The 17,326-nt window shown below is 43.1% G+C and overlaps 1 protein-coding gene across 6 annotated transcripts in view; it reads left to right on the forward strand.

Annotated features, from left to right (window-relative positions):
- The window catches only part of baiap2b (BAR/IMD domain containing adaptor protein 2b), a 194,414-nt gene that overhangs the window by 156,876 nt on the left and 20,212 nt on the right, over positions 1–17,326 (forward strand). For all 6 annotated transcript variants that reach the window (XM_055931798.1, XM_055931806.1, XM_055931842.1 and 3 more), the window contains one exon: positions 1,977–2,213. In XM_055931798.1, coding sequence (XP_055787773.1) covers positions 1,977–2,213 — 237 coding nt within the window. The remainder of the gene's footprint in view (positions 1–1,976; positions 2,214–17,326) is intronic.

The raw sequence follows: 17,326 nt of genomic DNA on the forward strand, positions 1-17,326 counted from the left end.
TAGACAATACTGATGTGCTGAGAGAGAAAGAGAAGAAAGAGAGAGCGAGAGAGGAATAGAGAGGAACCAGAGAGAGATAGAGAGAGAGAGTTTGAGATCAAGGGAAAGAGGAAGAGAGCGGAGAGAGAAAGAAAGGAGGGGGAGAGAGAATTAGTTTAGAAGCGATTTCGAAAGACTGTGAAAAGGGAAATATGGAGAACGAGAGATTGTATATGAAAATAAGTTGTAGGGAGACAAAGACAGAACGATTGAGGGCGTATTGTGTGAGTCACATAGGAGGAGTGGGCGAGAGAGGACCCACTCTTCAGACAGGTTCTCCCTCCCTCTTTCTCTCTCCGTCTTTCCTTCTTCCCTCTTTCTGTCTCTGTCTCTGTCTGTCTCTCTCTCTCTCTCTCTGTCTCTCACTCTCTCTCTAGTCCACACTGTAGAACACTCCAACTTAATATGGTATGGTCGCGCCCTCCATGTATAAGACAGCCATAATGAAGGTGACAGAGTAGGAGCAGGGGAACCGAAACGAGCAGGTTGAAGAAGTGTATTGAGATGAAAGAGGAAGAGGCAGACCATCTGCCAGTGGAGTTTATATCATCTCTCTGGCAAGGTGCTCCACAGGCCACACTCCCACGCACACAACACACGGTACATTACCTAGGCAATACTGCCAACTGGGAGCTTAGTCACCTTCTGGCACCGCTATCCGGTCCACCAACAGAGAGAGACCAAGGAGGAGCACTCTGACTGGTACACAGAATGCGATAAGGAAGACAACATGGGTAGACATATTTATGTACGCTATGGACAGAGATAAATAGTAACAAAGATTGAAGGATATTTTGTTTTAATTGAACCTTTATTTAACTAGGCAAGTCAGTTAAGAACAAATTCTTATTTACAATAACAGCCCACACCGGCCAAGCCCTAACCTAGATGACGCTGGGCCAAATGTGAGCCGCCCTATGAGACTCCCAATCACGCCCATTTGTGATACAGCCTGGAATTGAACCAGGGTATGTAGTGACGCCTCTAGCACTGAGATGCAGTGCCTTAGACCGCTGTGCCACTTGGGAGATATGTCACTTGGATAAATACTGTTTGACAGTCAAACAAATGTAATTGTTATTTGGTATCAATGGGCACACTCAATGTGCTATTTAGAACCTAAATGTGTTCTTCTGCTGTCCTCATAGGAGAACCCTTTTCAAGAACCCTTTTTGGTTTTAGGTAGAATCATTTTGGTTCAAGGTAGAACCCTTTTGGGTTCCATGTAGAACCTTTTCCACATATGGTTCAACATGGAACACAAAAGGGTTCTACATGGAACACTAATGTGTTCTCCTATGGGGACAGCCAAAGAAAAAAGGGTTCCAAAATGGTTCTAAGAGTGAAGTTTATGGAGAAATCTGGCAACCCTGCTGAGTATTACAGCCTGTGTTAAACTCAGAAAGCTTTAACGACAACATGTGGGTGTGGGGATAAAACTGATCAGAGGTAAGCTAGAGCAGGAAACCCAGAGTTGAGGAGAGAGCTGGAGGAAAGGCCTGAAGGCTACAGATGGTGTCGCAGGCTGCCTTGAGTGTTATAATCCTGGGAGGCTGCTGGTGGACAGCTTTGTGCTGAAACGGCTGCTAGACTGGTAATGAGGCTGCTTCAGCTCCCCGGCCAACAGATACTGTAGAAGAGCTGTCAGAGCCGAGAGAGAAGGATGTCTTGGTTTGGTGATATGGCAGATATGGCAGAGGGTGTGAGGTGAAGCTCTCTCTCTCTTTCTCTCTCTCTCTCGCTCTCCTTCTCCCTCTCTTTCTCTCCTCCTTAAATACACACATACCTCACATCACTTACCTTTTGAGCGGGTTCAAAGGAACACCTTGTTAATCACTCCTCTTCCATCACCAGAACATCTCTATATTCACCTATCTCACCCCTACACAATGTCTCACCTTTCTCTCCCTCTGTCTTTATTTTCCGCTCTTCTCCAGGGTAAGGACCTTCTAGCCCAAAAGATCCCAGCATGGCAGCAGGCGTGTGCTGACCCTACCAAGCTGCCTGACCGTGCCATGCTCCTGGCTCAGCAGATGACCTCTGCAGGGGGTACCCTGGGGTCCGGCTCCCACACTCACCATGGCTCCAAGGGCAACCTGCTCATCTCTGACCCTATCCCCGGGGCCAAGCCTCTGCCTGTACCCCCCGAGCTGGCTGCACTAATGGCCCAACAGGTGGGTCACTGTTACTAAGATGTTACTATGCTATTACTATGGTACAGCTACAGATGTAGGATCTATTTTGATCATTGAGAATGTTCCTGCACAGCAGGAAATGCAAACTTGAAGAGTATTCAAGGTTTAAAAGGGCTTCTAAAGTTTGTCATTTCCACTTTAAAATGGCAGACTTGGTTTACCCTAACGAAAAATGTATCAACCCCTACAAGATTTTTCCATTCATTATATTTCACATAATAATTCACATTTCCTGTTGCTGCAGGATTATTTTCCTGCTGTAACAAAGTGGCTGAAATGAAGATCATACATCTACCTAGAGCTGCTATGGTTTTTCAGCCCAATTGGTGTGGAGAAACATTCAGCTAATCGAGTGCCACAGGCATCAATTGTTGCTCATCATCACTAATTGTGTTTTTGATTATAAAGCTTTGAAGAGCTTTGTGTGAGTGCTTGTGTTTGTGTACGAACCTCTGTATCAGTGTGTTGCATTAGTGATTGAGCGGGTATTCTTGAGTCTTGAAGCGCACAGCAGGTTTGTGGGCTGCAGCTCTAACGACGAACCTTAATTAAATTAACACTGGTGAGCTATTCTGTCAGCTAGCTCGTTCAAGATTGAGGTCGAAACTATTCATGCCCTGAGGACATCGGGAAATGCCTTCCAAACTGTCCACTAGGGGCAACAGTGAGCACTATTACCATCCAGTAGGCTAGGGTGTCGTGGATGGGCATAATCCCATGACTCTGGATCATTATCTTACGTGTTTGATCCCAGTAGTGGACACTGTTTTTTAAATTTTTGGTATATCCCAAACCTTAACCCTTAAAACCTGTTGGGGATGGGGGCGCTGTTTAGACTATTTATGCTAATTTGGCTAATTTTTGAAACGGCTTCCCACAAAATCCTTGATCGTACAATATGCATATTATTATTATTATTGGATAGAAAACAGTCTATAGTTTCTATAGGAGTTGAAATTTTGTCTCTAAGTGGAACAGAGCCCATTCTACAGCAATTTCCCTGACATGGAGTCAGATTTGAGAAATGTTGGCCACTCTTCTGAAGTCAGTTAAAAGGGCACTGTCATTGCTATGACTATACGGACACTTCTTACGTCTTCCCCTGGATGCCTTTACGTGATGACGATTCCAATGGGGTCGATTGCGCGTTCACAGGCCCTATAAATCAAAAAACCCTGTAGCTAGCAAGTCTTTCCTTGCTGCGTAACGCGCGTGCTGGACACCGACCCGCTCCTGTTCCAAGCGTTAGTTTAGCCTGTTATATTTCTCCGGTCATCTTTTCACTCGTTATAGGAGTTAAAAACATCATAAGGTAGTTAATTTAAAGCGTTTTATAGCAATTTATATCCGTTTAGTGCGATTTTGGGACATTTATTTTTGCAACGATGTGAAAAGTTGGGCACGCTTTTCAGTTCATCCCGAACGCAGTTGACATTTCCACATGGCAAGAGGACAGCTTTCCACCAAAAGACGATTTCTCCCAAGAAAGGATCCTTTGCCCAAGATACTGATGGAAGAACAGCTCAAGGTAGGACATTTTTATTATGATAAATCGTGTTTCTGTCGAAACATTTTAGTGGCTTAGGACGCCATGTTTTTTGACGTAGCTTCGCTTGGCGCAAACTGTATTGAAAAGTAAGGATAAATTAAAAAATGTAATAACGCAATTGTATTAAGAATTAAATTGTCTATCAATCCCTGTCCACCCTATATTTTTTAGTCACGTTTATGAGTATTTATGTATAAGAGTAGATCACTGTCTAAGTGGCGCAAGGACTTTTTCTTTACCAGCTTGTCTACATTTCACATTGTCTAACCATGATTTTGGTGGCTAAATATAAACATTTTCGATCAAACTGTATATGCATGTTGTAATGTGATGTTACAGGAGTGTCATCGGAAGAATTCTGAGAAGGTTAGTGAAAAAATTAATATCTTTTGGCGATGTTGACTTTTATCGCTCACTTTGGCTAGAATCAATGCTGGGCTGCTAATTGCTATGTGCTAAGCTAATATAACGATTTATTGTGTTTTCGCTGTAAGACACTTAGAAAATCTGAAATATTGTCTGTATTCACAGGATCTGTGTCTTTCGATTCGTGTATGCTGTGTATTTTTACGAAATGTTTGATGATTAGTAGTTAGGTAAACACGTTGCTCATTGTAATTATTCTAGTCCATTTGTGACGGTGGGTGCAATTGTAAACTATGCCATCTACCTGAAATATGCACTTTTTTCTAACAAAACCTATCCCATACCATAAATATGTTATCAGACTGTCATCTAATGAGTTTTTTTGTTGGTTAGGGGCTATAAATATCTTAGTTTAGCCGAATTGGTGATGGCTACTGGTGTTGGTGGACAAATAAAAGATGGTGGATTATGCTAATGTGTTTTTAGGTAATAGATGTACATCTTTACATATTGTGTCTTCCCTGTAAAACATTTTAAAAATCGGAAATGTTGACTGGATTCACAAGATCTGTGTCTTTCATTAGCTGTATTGGACTTTAATGTGTGAAAGTTAAATATTTTAAAAAAATATTTTTTTTGAATTTCGCGGCACTGGTTTTTCAGTGGGGGGGGGGGGTGTGCCGCTAGCGCCACGCTGATCCTAGACAGGTTAACCCATATCCCAAACCTTAACCCTTTTCTTAACCCTTTGTAATGAGTGCCTGAAAGTAATGTTTTAAACCTATCCCAAACCTTGCAAAACTGAAAGGGAAAACCACCACATTTAACCATGGCAAGGTGACTGGGAATATGGCCAAATACAAACAGTGTAGTTATTCCCTACATAAGACAAACAGGCAAAATGTCAGTACAGAGACATATGTGTCAAGGTCTACAGACAATCACGGACTACAAAGGGAAAACCAGACCAGCCACGTAGCGCACAACGACATCTTGCTCCCGGACAAGCTAAACACCTTCGCCCACTTTGTGGATAACACAGTGCCACCGACGCGGCCCACTACCAAGGACTGTGGGCTCTACTTCTCCGTGGCCGACGTAAGACATTTAAGCGTGTTAACCCTCACAAGACTGCTGGCCCAGACAGCATCCCTACCCGCGTCCTCAGAGCATGCGCAGACCAGCTGGCTGGAGTGTTTACAGACATATTCAATCTCTCCCTATCCCAGTCTGCTGTCCCCACTTGCTTTCAAGATGTCCACAATTGTTCCTGTACCCAAAAAAGCAAAGGTAACTGAACTAAATGACTATCTCCCCGTAGCACTCACTTCTGTCATCATGAAGTGCTTTGAGAAGCTAGTTAAGGATTATAGCACCTCTACCTTACCTGACACCCTAGACCAGGGATGGGCAATTCCAGTCCTCAAGGGCCTGATTGGTGTCATAGTTTTGCCCCAGCTCCAGCAAACACACCTGACTCCAATAATCACCTAATCATGATCTACAATTTAGAATACAATTTGATTAATCAGCTGTGTTTGCTAGGGATGGAGAAAAAGTGTGACACCAATCAGGCCCCTGCGGACTGGAGTTGCCCACTCCTGCCCTAGACCCACTTCAATTTTCTTACCGCCCCAATAGATCCACAGACGATGCAATCGCCATCGCACTGCAAACTGCCCTATCCCATCTGGACAAGAGGAATACCTATGTAAGAATGCTATTCATTAACTATAGCTCAGCATTCAACACCATAGTACCCCAAGCTCATCATTATGTTTGGGTGCCTGGGTCTGAACCCCGACCTGTGCAATTGGGTCCTGGACTTCCTGACGGGCTGCGCCCAAGTGGTGAAGGTAGGAAACAACACCTTCACTTCGCTGAGCCGCAACACTGGGGCCCCACAAGGGTACATGCTCAGCCCCCTCCTGTACTCCCTGTTCACCCATGACTGCGTGGCCACACAGGCCTCCAACTCAATCATCAAGTTTGCAGACGACACAACAGTAGTGGGCCTGATTACCAACAATGACGAGACAGCCTACAGGGAGGAGGTGAGGGCCCTGGGAGAGTGGTGCCAGGAAATAACCTCTCACTCAACGTCAACAAAATAAAGTAGCTGCTTGTTGACTACAGGAAACTGCAGAAGGAGCACGCCCCTATCCACATCGATGAGACCGCAGTGAAGGTGAAAAGCTTCAAATCCCTCGGCGTACACATCACTGATGTTCTGAAATGGTCCCCCCACACAGATAGTGTGGTGAAGAAAACACAACAGCACCTCTTCATCCTCAGGAGACTGAAAAAATGTGGCTTCGCCCCTAAAACCCTCACAAACGTTTACAGATGCACAATTAAGAGCATCTTGTCAGGCTGTATCACCGCCTGGTACGGCAACTGCACCGCCCGCAACCGCAGTGTTCTCCAGAGGGTGGTGCGGTCTGCCCAACGCATCAGCGGCGGCAAACTACCTGCCATCCAGGACACCTACAGCACCTGTTGTCACAGACAGGCCGAAAATATCCTCAAGGACATCAACCACCCGAGCCACGGCCTGTTCATCCCGCTATCATCCAGAGGGTGAGGTCAGTACAGGTGCATCAAAGCTGGGACCGAGAGACAGATGCTGTTTTTCAATCTTAAGGCCATCAGACTGTTAAATAGCCATCATTAGCCAGCTTCTACCCAGTTACGCAACCCTGAACCTTAGAGGCTGCTGCCCTATATACATAGACATGGAATCACTGACCACTTTAATAATGGACACTAGTCACTTTAATAATGTTTACACACTGCTTTACTTATCTCATATGTACATACTGTACTATATTCTACTATATTTTAGTCAATGCCACTCTGACATTGCTCAATCTAATATTTATATATTTCTTAATTCCATTGTTTTACTGATAGCTTTGTGTGTATTGTTGTGAACCGTTTTTAGATACTACTGCACTGTTAGATACTACTGCACTGTTGGAGCTAGAAACACAAGCATTTCGCTACACCCGCAATAACATCTGCTAAATATGTGTATGTGACCAATAAAATTGGATTTGATTAGTACCTTAACCCTTTGTAATGAGTGACTGAATGTAATGCTTTAACTCTACCCCAAACCTTAACCCTTACCTTAACCATTTGTAATGAGTGACTAACCCCTTAACCCTTAACTTCTAAATTTGACATTTGGAGCAACTTCGAAATTTGACGTGTGGAGAACATGGCTGAACGTCTAAATCTGCTATGAGACTGTGAGAGCTTGTTGAGTCTGTTGCCTAGCGATGCCCCAGGATGTTGGGATTCCATTACGGAATCTCTCAGAGCCTCTCCTTCAGAACACAGAACCCCTTTTGACACACACACACACACAAAAACAAACATTTGCTGATGCAAATAAAGTTGTTAGCGCCGCATGCTAATTAAAATGTTGCCAGTAGGAAGAAACAGAAACATGTTTCTTGGGGCTGTTGGGCCAAATCAAATCAAGTTTATTTTATATAGCCCTTCATACATCAGCTAATATCTCAAAGTGCTGTACAGAAACCCAGCCTAAAACCCCAAACAGCAAGCAATGCAGGTGTAGAAGCACGGTGGTTAGGAAAAACTCCCTAGAAAGGCCAAAACCTAGGAAGAAACCTAGAGAGGAACCAGGCTATGAGGGGTGGTCAGTCCTCTTCTGGCTGTGCCGGGTGGAGATTATAACAGAACATGGCCAAGATGTTCAAAATGTTCATAAGTGACAAGCATGGTCAAATAATAATCAGGAATAAATGTCAGTTGGCTTTTCATAGCCGATCATTAAGAGTTGAAAGCAGGAGGTCTGGGACAGGTAGGGGTTCCATAACCGCAGGCAGAACAGTTGAAACTGGAACAGCAGCAAGGCCAGGTGGACTGGGGACAGCAAGGAGTCATCATGCCCGGTAGTCCTGACGTATGGTCCTAGGGCTCAGGTTCTCCGAGAGAGAGAAGGAGAGAATTAGAGAGAGCATACTTAAATTCACACAGGACACTGGATAAGACAGGAGAAGTACTCCAGATATAACCAACTGACCCTAGCCCCCCGACACATAAACTACTGCAGCATAAATACTGGAGGCTGAGACAGGAGGGGTCAGGAGACACTGTGGCCCCATCCGATGATACCCCCGGACAGGGCCAAACAGGAAGGATATAACCCCACCCACTTTGCCAAAGCACAGCCCCCGCACCACTAGAAGGATATCTTCAACCACCAACTTACAATCCTGAGACAAGGCCGAGTATAGCCCACAAAGATCTCCACCACAGCACAAACCAAGGGGGGGCGCCAACCCAGACAGGAAGATCTTGTCAGTAACTCAACCCACTCAAGTGACACACCCCTCCTAGGGACGGCATGAAAGAGCACCAGTAAGCCAGTGACTCAGCCCCTGTAATAGGGTTAGAGGCAGAGAATCCCAGTGGAGAGAGGGGAACCGGCCAGGCAGAGACAGCAAGGGTGGTTCGTTGCTCCAGAGCCTTTCCGTTCACCTTCACACTCCTGGGCCAGGCTACACTCAATCATATGACCTACTGAAGAGATAAGTCTTCAGTAAAGACTTAAAGGTTGAGACCGAGTCTGCGTCTCTCACATGGGTAGGCAGACCGTTCCATAAAAATGGAGATCTATAGGAGAAAGCCCTGCCTCCAGCTGTTTGCTTAGAAATTCTAGGGACAATTAGGAGGCCTGCGTCTTGTGACCGTAGCGTACGTGTAGGTATGTACGGCAGGACCAACTCGGAAAGATAGGTAGGAGCAAGCCCATGTAACGCTTTATAGGTTAACAGTAAAACCGTGAAATCAGCCCTTGCCTGAACAGGAAGCCAGTGTAGGGAAGCTAGCACTGGAATAATATGATAACATTTCTTGGTTCTAGTCAGGATTCTAGCAGCCGTATTTAGCACTAAGTGAAGTTTATTTAGTGCTTTATCCGGGTAGCCGGAAAGTAGAGCATTGCAGTAGTCTAATCTAGAAGTAACAAATGCATGGATTAATTTTTCTGCATCATTTTTGGACAGAAAATGTCTGATTCTTGCAATGTTACGTAGATGGAAAAAAGCTGTCCTTGAAACAGTCTTGATATGTTGGTCAAAAGAGAGATCAGGGTCAAGAGTAACGCCGAGGTCCTTCACAGTTTTATTTGAGACGACTTTACAACCATCAAGATTAATTGTCAGATTTAACAGAAGATATCTTTGTTTCTTGGGACCTAGAACAAGCATCTCTGTTTTGTCCGAGTTTAAAAGTAGAAAGTTTTCAGCCATCCACTTCCTTATGTCTGAAACACAGGCTTCCAGCGAGGGCAATTTTGGGGCTTCACCATGTTTCATTGAAATGTACAGCTGTGTGTCATCCGCATAGCAGTGAAAGTTAACATTATGTTTTCGAATAACATCCCCAAGAGGCAAAATATATAGTGAAAACAATAGTGGTCTTAAAACGGAACCTTGAGGAACACCGAAATGTACAGTTGATTTGTCAGAGGACAAACCATTCACAGAGACAAACTGATATCTTTCCGACAGATAAGATCTAAACCAGGCCAGAACTTGTCCGTGTAGGCCAATTTGGGTTTCCAGTCTCTCCAAAAGAATGTGGTGATCGATGGTGTCAAAGGCAGCACTAAGGTCTAGTAGCACGAGGACAGATGCAGAGCCTCGGTCTGACGCCATTAAAAGGTCATTTACCACCTTCACAAGTGCAGTCTCAGTGCTATGATGGGGTCTAAAACCAGACTGAAGCATTTCGTATACATTGTTTGTCTTCAGGAATGATCATTAGAAATTGGAAATTCAGGGAAACCAGCAAAAGATGTATAATTTTTGACTAACCATGTTAAGCTTCATCAGATGACAGTCCTATAACATCAGGTTATACATACACTTATGTTTTGTTCGAAAATGTGCATATTTAGAGCTGAAATCAGTGGTTATACATTGTGCTAACGTAGCATCTTTTTCCCACAATGTCCGGATAATTTTCTGACACTCACATATTCTGACCAAATAACTATTCATAAACATAACTAAAAAATACATGTTGTATAGGAATTGATAGATACACTAGTTCTTAATGCAATCGGCGTGTTAGAATTCTAAAAATAACTATTACGATATGCAGTTTACGTTATGGCGAGAGCGTGCCCAAAACCTGGCCGCAAACTACTAGTTCACATGTACGACAGATATATGAAATAACATCATACAATGTGTCCTACTTTTGCTGATCTTCCATCAGAATGTTGTACAAGGGGTCCTTTGTCCAGAACAATCGTTGTTTGGATTTAGAATGTCCTCTTCTCCAGTCAATTAGCACGGAAAGCTAGCAAAGTGGCGCGAAGCTCTCCTTCCTGAACATACGCAGACAAAGCAACACGCCTAACGTCCCGAAAAAAATTCAATAATCTAATAAAACTATATTGAAAAAACATACTTTACGATGATATTGTCACATGTATCAAATAAAATCAAAGCCGGAGATATTAGTTGTCTATAACGACAGCTGTACAGAAGGCAAAACCAGGTCCCTTCACGCGCTCTCCAGAAAACAGGAAACTGGTGACACGCCATACAAAGAGCTTTTATTCGACCCCAGATCAAGTTATACACTCCATTTCTTCTCTCACTGCCTGTCGACATCTAGTGGAAGACGTATGAAGTGCATTTATACTGATATATATCAAGGACATTTATAGGCAGGCCCTAGAACAGAGCATCGATTTCAGATTTTCCACTTCCTGTCAGGAAGTTTGCTGCAAAATGAGTTCTGTTTTACTCACAGATATAATTCAAACGGTTTTAGAAACTAGAGAGGGTTTTCTATCCAATAGTAATAATAATATGCATATTGTACGAGCAAGAATTGAGTACGAGGCCGTTTGAAATGGGCACCTTTTATCCGGCTACTCAATACTGCCCCTGCAGCCCAAACAGGTTAATGTGAGTCTGGAAGTAGAGTTTACAATCTAACCAGACACCTAGGTATTTGTAGTTGTCCACGTGTTCTAAGGCAGAGCCGTCCAGAGTAGTGATGCTGGACAGGCGAGCAGGCGCGGGCAGTGATCGGTTGAATAGCATGCATTTAGTTTTACTTGCGTTTAAGAGCAGTTGGAGGCCACGGAAGGAGAGTTGTATGGCATTGAAGCTCTTGTGGAGGTTTGTTAACCTGTCTAGGATCAGCGTGGCGCTAGCGGCACACCCCCCCCCCCCCCCCCCCACTGAAAAACCAGTGCCGCGAAATTCAAAAAAAATATTTTTTTTAAATATTTAACTTTCACACATTAAAGTCCAATACAGCTAATGAAAGACACAGATCTTGTGAATCCAGTCAACATGTCCGATTTTTAAAATGTTTTACAGGGAAGACACAATATGTAAAGATGTACATCTATTACCTAAAAACACATTAGCATAATCCACCATCTTTTATTTGTCCACCAACACCAGTAGCCATCACCAATTCGGCTAAACTAAGATATTTATAGCCCCTAACCAACAAAAAAACTCATCAGATGACAGTCTGATAACATATTTATGGTATGGGATAGGTTTTGTTAGAAAAAAGTGCATATTTCAGGTAGATGGCATAGGTTACAATTGCACCCACCGTCACAAATGGAATAGAAAAACTACTTAGAGCAACGTGTTTACCTACTTACTAATCATCAAACATTTCGTAAAAATACACAGCATACACGAATCGAAAGACACAGATCCTGTGAATACAGACAATATTTCAGATTTTCTAAGTGTCTTACAGCGAAAACACAATAAATCGTTATATTAGCATAGCACATAGCACATAGCAGCCCAGCATTGATTCTAGCCAAAGTGAGCGATAACGTCAACATCGCCAAAAATATATTAATTTTTTCACTAACCTTCTCAGAATTCTTCAGATGACACTCCTGTAACATCATATTACACAATACATATAGAGTTTGATCGAAAACGTTTATATTTAGCCACCAAAATCATGGTTAGACAATGTGAAATGTAACTCAGCTGGTGAGAAAATGTCCTTGCGCCACTTAGACAGTGATCTACTCTTATACATAAATACTCATAAACGTGACTAAAAAATATAGGGTGGACAGGGATTGATAGACAATTTAATTCTTAATACAATTGCGGAATTACATTTTTTAATTTATCCTTACTTTTCAATACAGTTTGCGCCAAGCGAAGCTACGTCAAAAAACATGGCGTCCTAAGCCACTAAAATGTTTCGACAGAAACACGATTTATCATAATAAAAATGTCCTACTTTGAGCTGTTCTTCCATCAGTATCTTGGGCAAAGGATCCTTTCTTGGGAGTAATCGTCTTTTGGTGGAAAGCTGTCCTCTTGCCATGTGGAAATGCCAACTGCGTTCGGGATGAACTGAAAAGCGTGCCCAGTTATTCACATCGTTTCAAAAATAAATGTCCCAAAATCGCACTAAACGGATATAAATTGCTATAAAACGCTTTAAATTAACTACCTTATGATGTTTTTAACTCCTATAACGAGTGAAAAGATGACCGGAGAAATATAACAGGCTAAACTAACGCTTGGAACAGGAGCGGGTCGGAGTCCTCCACGCGCGTTACGCACCAAGAAAAGACTTGCTAGCCTCAGGGTTTTTTCCTTTGTAGTGCCTGTGAACGCGCAATCGACCCCATTGGAATCGTCATCACGTAAAGGCATCCAGGGGAAGACATAAGAAGTGTCCGTATAGTCATAGCAATAACAGTGCCCTTTTAACTGACTTCAGAACAGTGGCCAACATTTCTGAAATCTGACTCCATGTCAGGGAAATTGCTGTAGAATGGGCTCTGTTCCACTTAGAGACAAAATTTCAACTCCTATAGAAATTATAGACTGTTTTCTATCCAATAATAATAATAGTATGCATATTGTACGATCAAGGATTTTGTGGGAAGCCGTTTCAAAAATTACCCAATTAGCATAAATAGTCTCAACAGCGCCCCCATCCTCAACAGGTTAACACAGTGTCCAAAGAGGGGCCAGATGTATACAGAATGGTGTCGTCTGCGTAGAGGTGTATCAGAGAATCACCAGCAGCAAGAGCAACATCATTGATGTATACAGAGAAGAGAGTCAGCCCGAGAATTGAACCCTGTGGCACCCCCATAGAGACTGCCAGAGGTCCGGACAACAGGTCCTCCAATTTGACACACTGAACTCTATCAGTGAAGTAGTTGGTAAACCAGGCGAGGCAATCATTTGAGAAACAAAGGCTGTCGAGTCTGCCAATAAGAATGTGGTGATTGACACAGTCGAAAGCCTTGGCCAGGTCGATGAATACGGCTGCACAGTAATGTCTCTTATCGATGGCGGTTATGATGTCGTTTAGGACCTTGAGCGTGGCTGAGGTGCACCCATGACCAGCTCTGAAACCAGATTGCATAGCGGAGAAGGTACGGTGGGTTTCGAAATGGTCGGTAATCTGTTTGTTAACTTGGCTTTCGAAGACCTTAGGATAGATATATGTCTGTAGCAGTTTGAGTCTAGAGTGTCACCCCCTTTGAAAAGGGGGATGACTGCGGCAGCTTTCCAATTTCGGCAGATCATTTTAGAAAGAAAGGGTCCAGATTGTCTAGCCCGACTGATTTGTAGGGGTCCAGATTTTGCAGCTCTTTCAGAACATCAGCTATCTGGATTTGGATGAAGGAGAAATGGTGGGGGCTTTGGCGGGTTGCTGTGGAGGGTTCCGGGAAGTTGACCGAGGTAGGGGTAGCAAGGTGGAATGCATGGCCAGCCGTAGAGAAATGCTTATTGAAATTCTCAATTCTAGTGGATTTATCGGTGGTGACAGTGTTTCCTAGCCTCAGTGCAGTGGGCAGCTGGGAGGAGGTGCTCTTATTCTCCATGGACTTTACAGTGTCCCAGAACTTTTTTGAGTTAGTACTACAGGATGCAAATTTCTGTTTGAAATTTGCAAATTCTAGCCTTAGCTTTCCTAACTGCCTGTGTATATTGGTTCCTAACTTCCCTGAAAAGTTTCATATCACGGGGGCTATTAGATACTAATGCAGAACGCCACAGATCATTTTTGTGCTGGTCAAGGGCAGACAGGTCTGGAGTGAACCAAGAACTATATCTATTCCTAGTTCTAAATTTTGATTGGGGCATGCTTATTTAAGATGGTGAGGAAGGCACTTTTAAAGAATAGCCAGGCATCATCTACTGGCGGGACGAGGTCAATGTCATTCCAGGATACCTCGGCCAGGTTCGATTAGAAAGCCCTGCTCGCAGAAGTGTTTTAGGGAGCGTTTGACAGTGATGAGGGCTGGTCGTTTGGTCGCAGACCCATTACGGATGCAGGCAATGAGGCAGTGATCGCTGAGATCTTGATTGAAAACAGCAGCGTTGTATTTGGAGGGCGAGTTAGTTAGGATGACATCTATGAGGGTGCCCGTGTTTACGGATTTGGAGTTGTACCTGGTAGGTTCATTGTGTGTATTGTGTGTATTGTGTGTGTATTGTGTGTATTGTGTGTGTATTGTGTGTGTGTGTGTGTGTGTGTGTGTGTGTGTGTGTGTGTGTGTGTGTGTGTGTGTGTGTGTGTGTGTGTGTGTGTGTGTGTGTGTGTGTGTGTGTGTGTGTGTGTGTGTGTGTGTGTGTGTGTGTGTGTGTGGTACAGTAATACACTACACTATACACTACATGACCAAAAGTATGTGGACACATGCTCGTCTAACATCTCATTCCAAAATCATGGGCATTAATATAGAGTTGGTCCCGCCTTTGCTGCTATAACAGCCTCCACTCTTCTGGGAAGGCTCTCCACTAGATGTTGGAACATTGCTTCGGGGACTTGCTTCCATTCAGCCATTTGTGAGCTCGGGCACTGATGTTTGGCAATTAGGACTGGCTCGCAGTCGGCATTCCAATTCATCCCAAAGGTGTTAGATGGGGTTGAGGTCAAGGCTCTGTGCAGGCCAGTCAAGTTCTTCCAAACCAATCCTGACAAACCATTTCTGCATGGACCTCGCTTTGTGCTTAGGGGCATTGTCATGCTGAAACAGGAAAGGTCTTTCCCCAAACTTTTGCCACAAAGTTGTAAGCACTGAATTGTCCAGAATGTCATTGTATGATGTAGCTTTAACTAAGGGGCCTAGCTCAAACCAAAAACAGCACCAGTCCTCTGACAGTTGATGTTGAGATGTCTGTTACTTGAACTCTGTGAAGCATTTATTTGGGCTGCAATTTCTGATGCTGGTAACTCTATTGAACTTATCCTCTGCAGCAGAGGTAACTCTGAGTCTTCCTCATGAGAGCCAGTTTCATCATAGCGGTTGATGTTTTTTGCGACTACATTTTCCGTATTGACTGACTTTCATATCTTAAAGTAATGATACACTGTCATTTCTCTTTGCTTATTTGAGCTGTTCTTGCCATAATATGGACTTGGTCTTTATCCAAATAGGGTTATCTTCTGTATACCACCCTCTTTCTTGTCACAACACAAATGATTCTCTGAAACGCATTAAGAAGGAAAGAAATTCCACAAATGAACTTTTAACAAGGCGCACCTGTTAATTTAAATGCATTCCAGGTGACTACCTCATGAAGCTGGTTGAGAGAATGTCAAGAGTGTGCAAAGCTATCATCAAGGCAAAGGGTGGCTGCTTTGAAGAATATATTTTGATTTGTTTAACACTTTTTTCATTACTACGTGATTACATATGTGTTATTTCATAGTTTTGATGTCTTCACTATTATTTTACAATGTAGAAAATAGTAAAAATAAAGAAAAACCCTTGAGTGGGTGTGTCCAAACTTTTGACTGGTACTGTACGTTGCCACGAGCAGCACTGCATATATTGCGATGAGCGAGATGCACGACTTCACGGTCACACACAGTATCTGCACTTTTTCGCTTCACGGCTTTACAATAAGGTAGCCAAGGGAACAAAACAGCCTTTGCGCTTTAAAGGTCCTGCACAGTCATCCTGATTCCCATGTACAATTGCCTTTTGACTGACTAAAACATCACCCATAATTTTTTTCACAATAAATATACCCAGAATTTGAGAAAACATACTTTTTCTATCATTTGTCTAACAATCAGGAAGTGTAAAAAGACAGACTGAGTGGGCAGGTAGCTCACCTTGACTGACAGTTCTTTGAAACGCCTACATCAGGCAACATGGACACAGTATTGCAGTGAGATCATCTCAATCAAATTTGCTTATACGTAAAACAACTCAAACCACATTGAAATTGCATGCAACATCCAATCCTTTCATACATCACATCATGGTTTCACAAATGATTTGTTTATCCAACAGTTTGGTTATTGTAACAGCATCAAGTAGACAAAATGTTGGCTGTACAATTTAGCTAGCTAGCCCTAATGGAATTGTCAGCGCTGTTTAATCTTGCACACAGTTGAAATTAGACAGGGTGAGTTCTGGGTACAGTTCATAATATATAGACCCAAGTGTGAGGTTGAATTGAACACATATGAGCAGGGACGGGACAATAAGTAGACCAGAGCCAGTTGTTCCCTCTCTCACGTGAGCATGTCAGAGATTATGGAGGAACTGTGAGCATGCCAGAGATTATGAAGAAACCGTGAGCATGCCAGAGATTATGGAGGAACCGTGAGCATGCCAGAGATTATGAAGAAACCTTGAGCATGCCAGAGATTATGGAGGAACCGTGAGCATGCCAGAGATTATGAAGAAACCGTGAGCTCACACGGGAAAGCATGCTCAAGCGAAAGAGGGAACAGCCTCTTACACAGACAGGAACCTTGTAAAAATATTATATGGTAAACGGTTTAAAACCTCTACGGACCACCCATCCCGGATCCGGGATCATTCTCATCAGAAACGCTGACTAGCATAGCCTAGCCTAGCGCCACAGGGATATCATATAATATAATTTCATGAAATCACAAGTCCAATACAGCAAATGAAAGATAAACATCTTGTGAATCCAGCCAACATGTCCGATTTTTAAAATGTTTTACAGCGAAAACACAACATATATTTTTGTTAGCTCACCACAATAGCCCAACACACAACGCTATTTTTTCACCGCAAAGATAGCGCTCACAAAACCCACAAATAGAGATAAAATTAATCACTAACCTTTGAACAACTTCATCAGATGACAGTCTTATGACATCATGTTATACAATA

Source organism: Salvelinus fontinalis, chromosome 1 (assembly GCF_029448725.1).
Source record: "Salvelinus fontinalis isolate EN_2023a chromosome 1, ASM2944872v1, whole genome shotgun sequence".
Lineage (NCBI taxonomy): Eukaryota > Metazoa > Chordata > Actinopteri > Salmoniformes > Salmonidae > Salvelinus > Salvelinus fontinalis.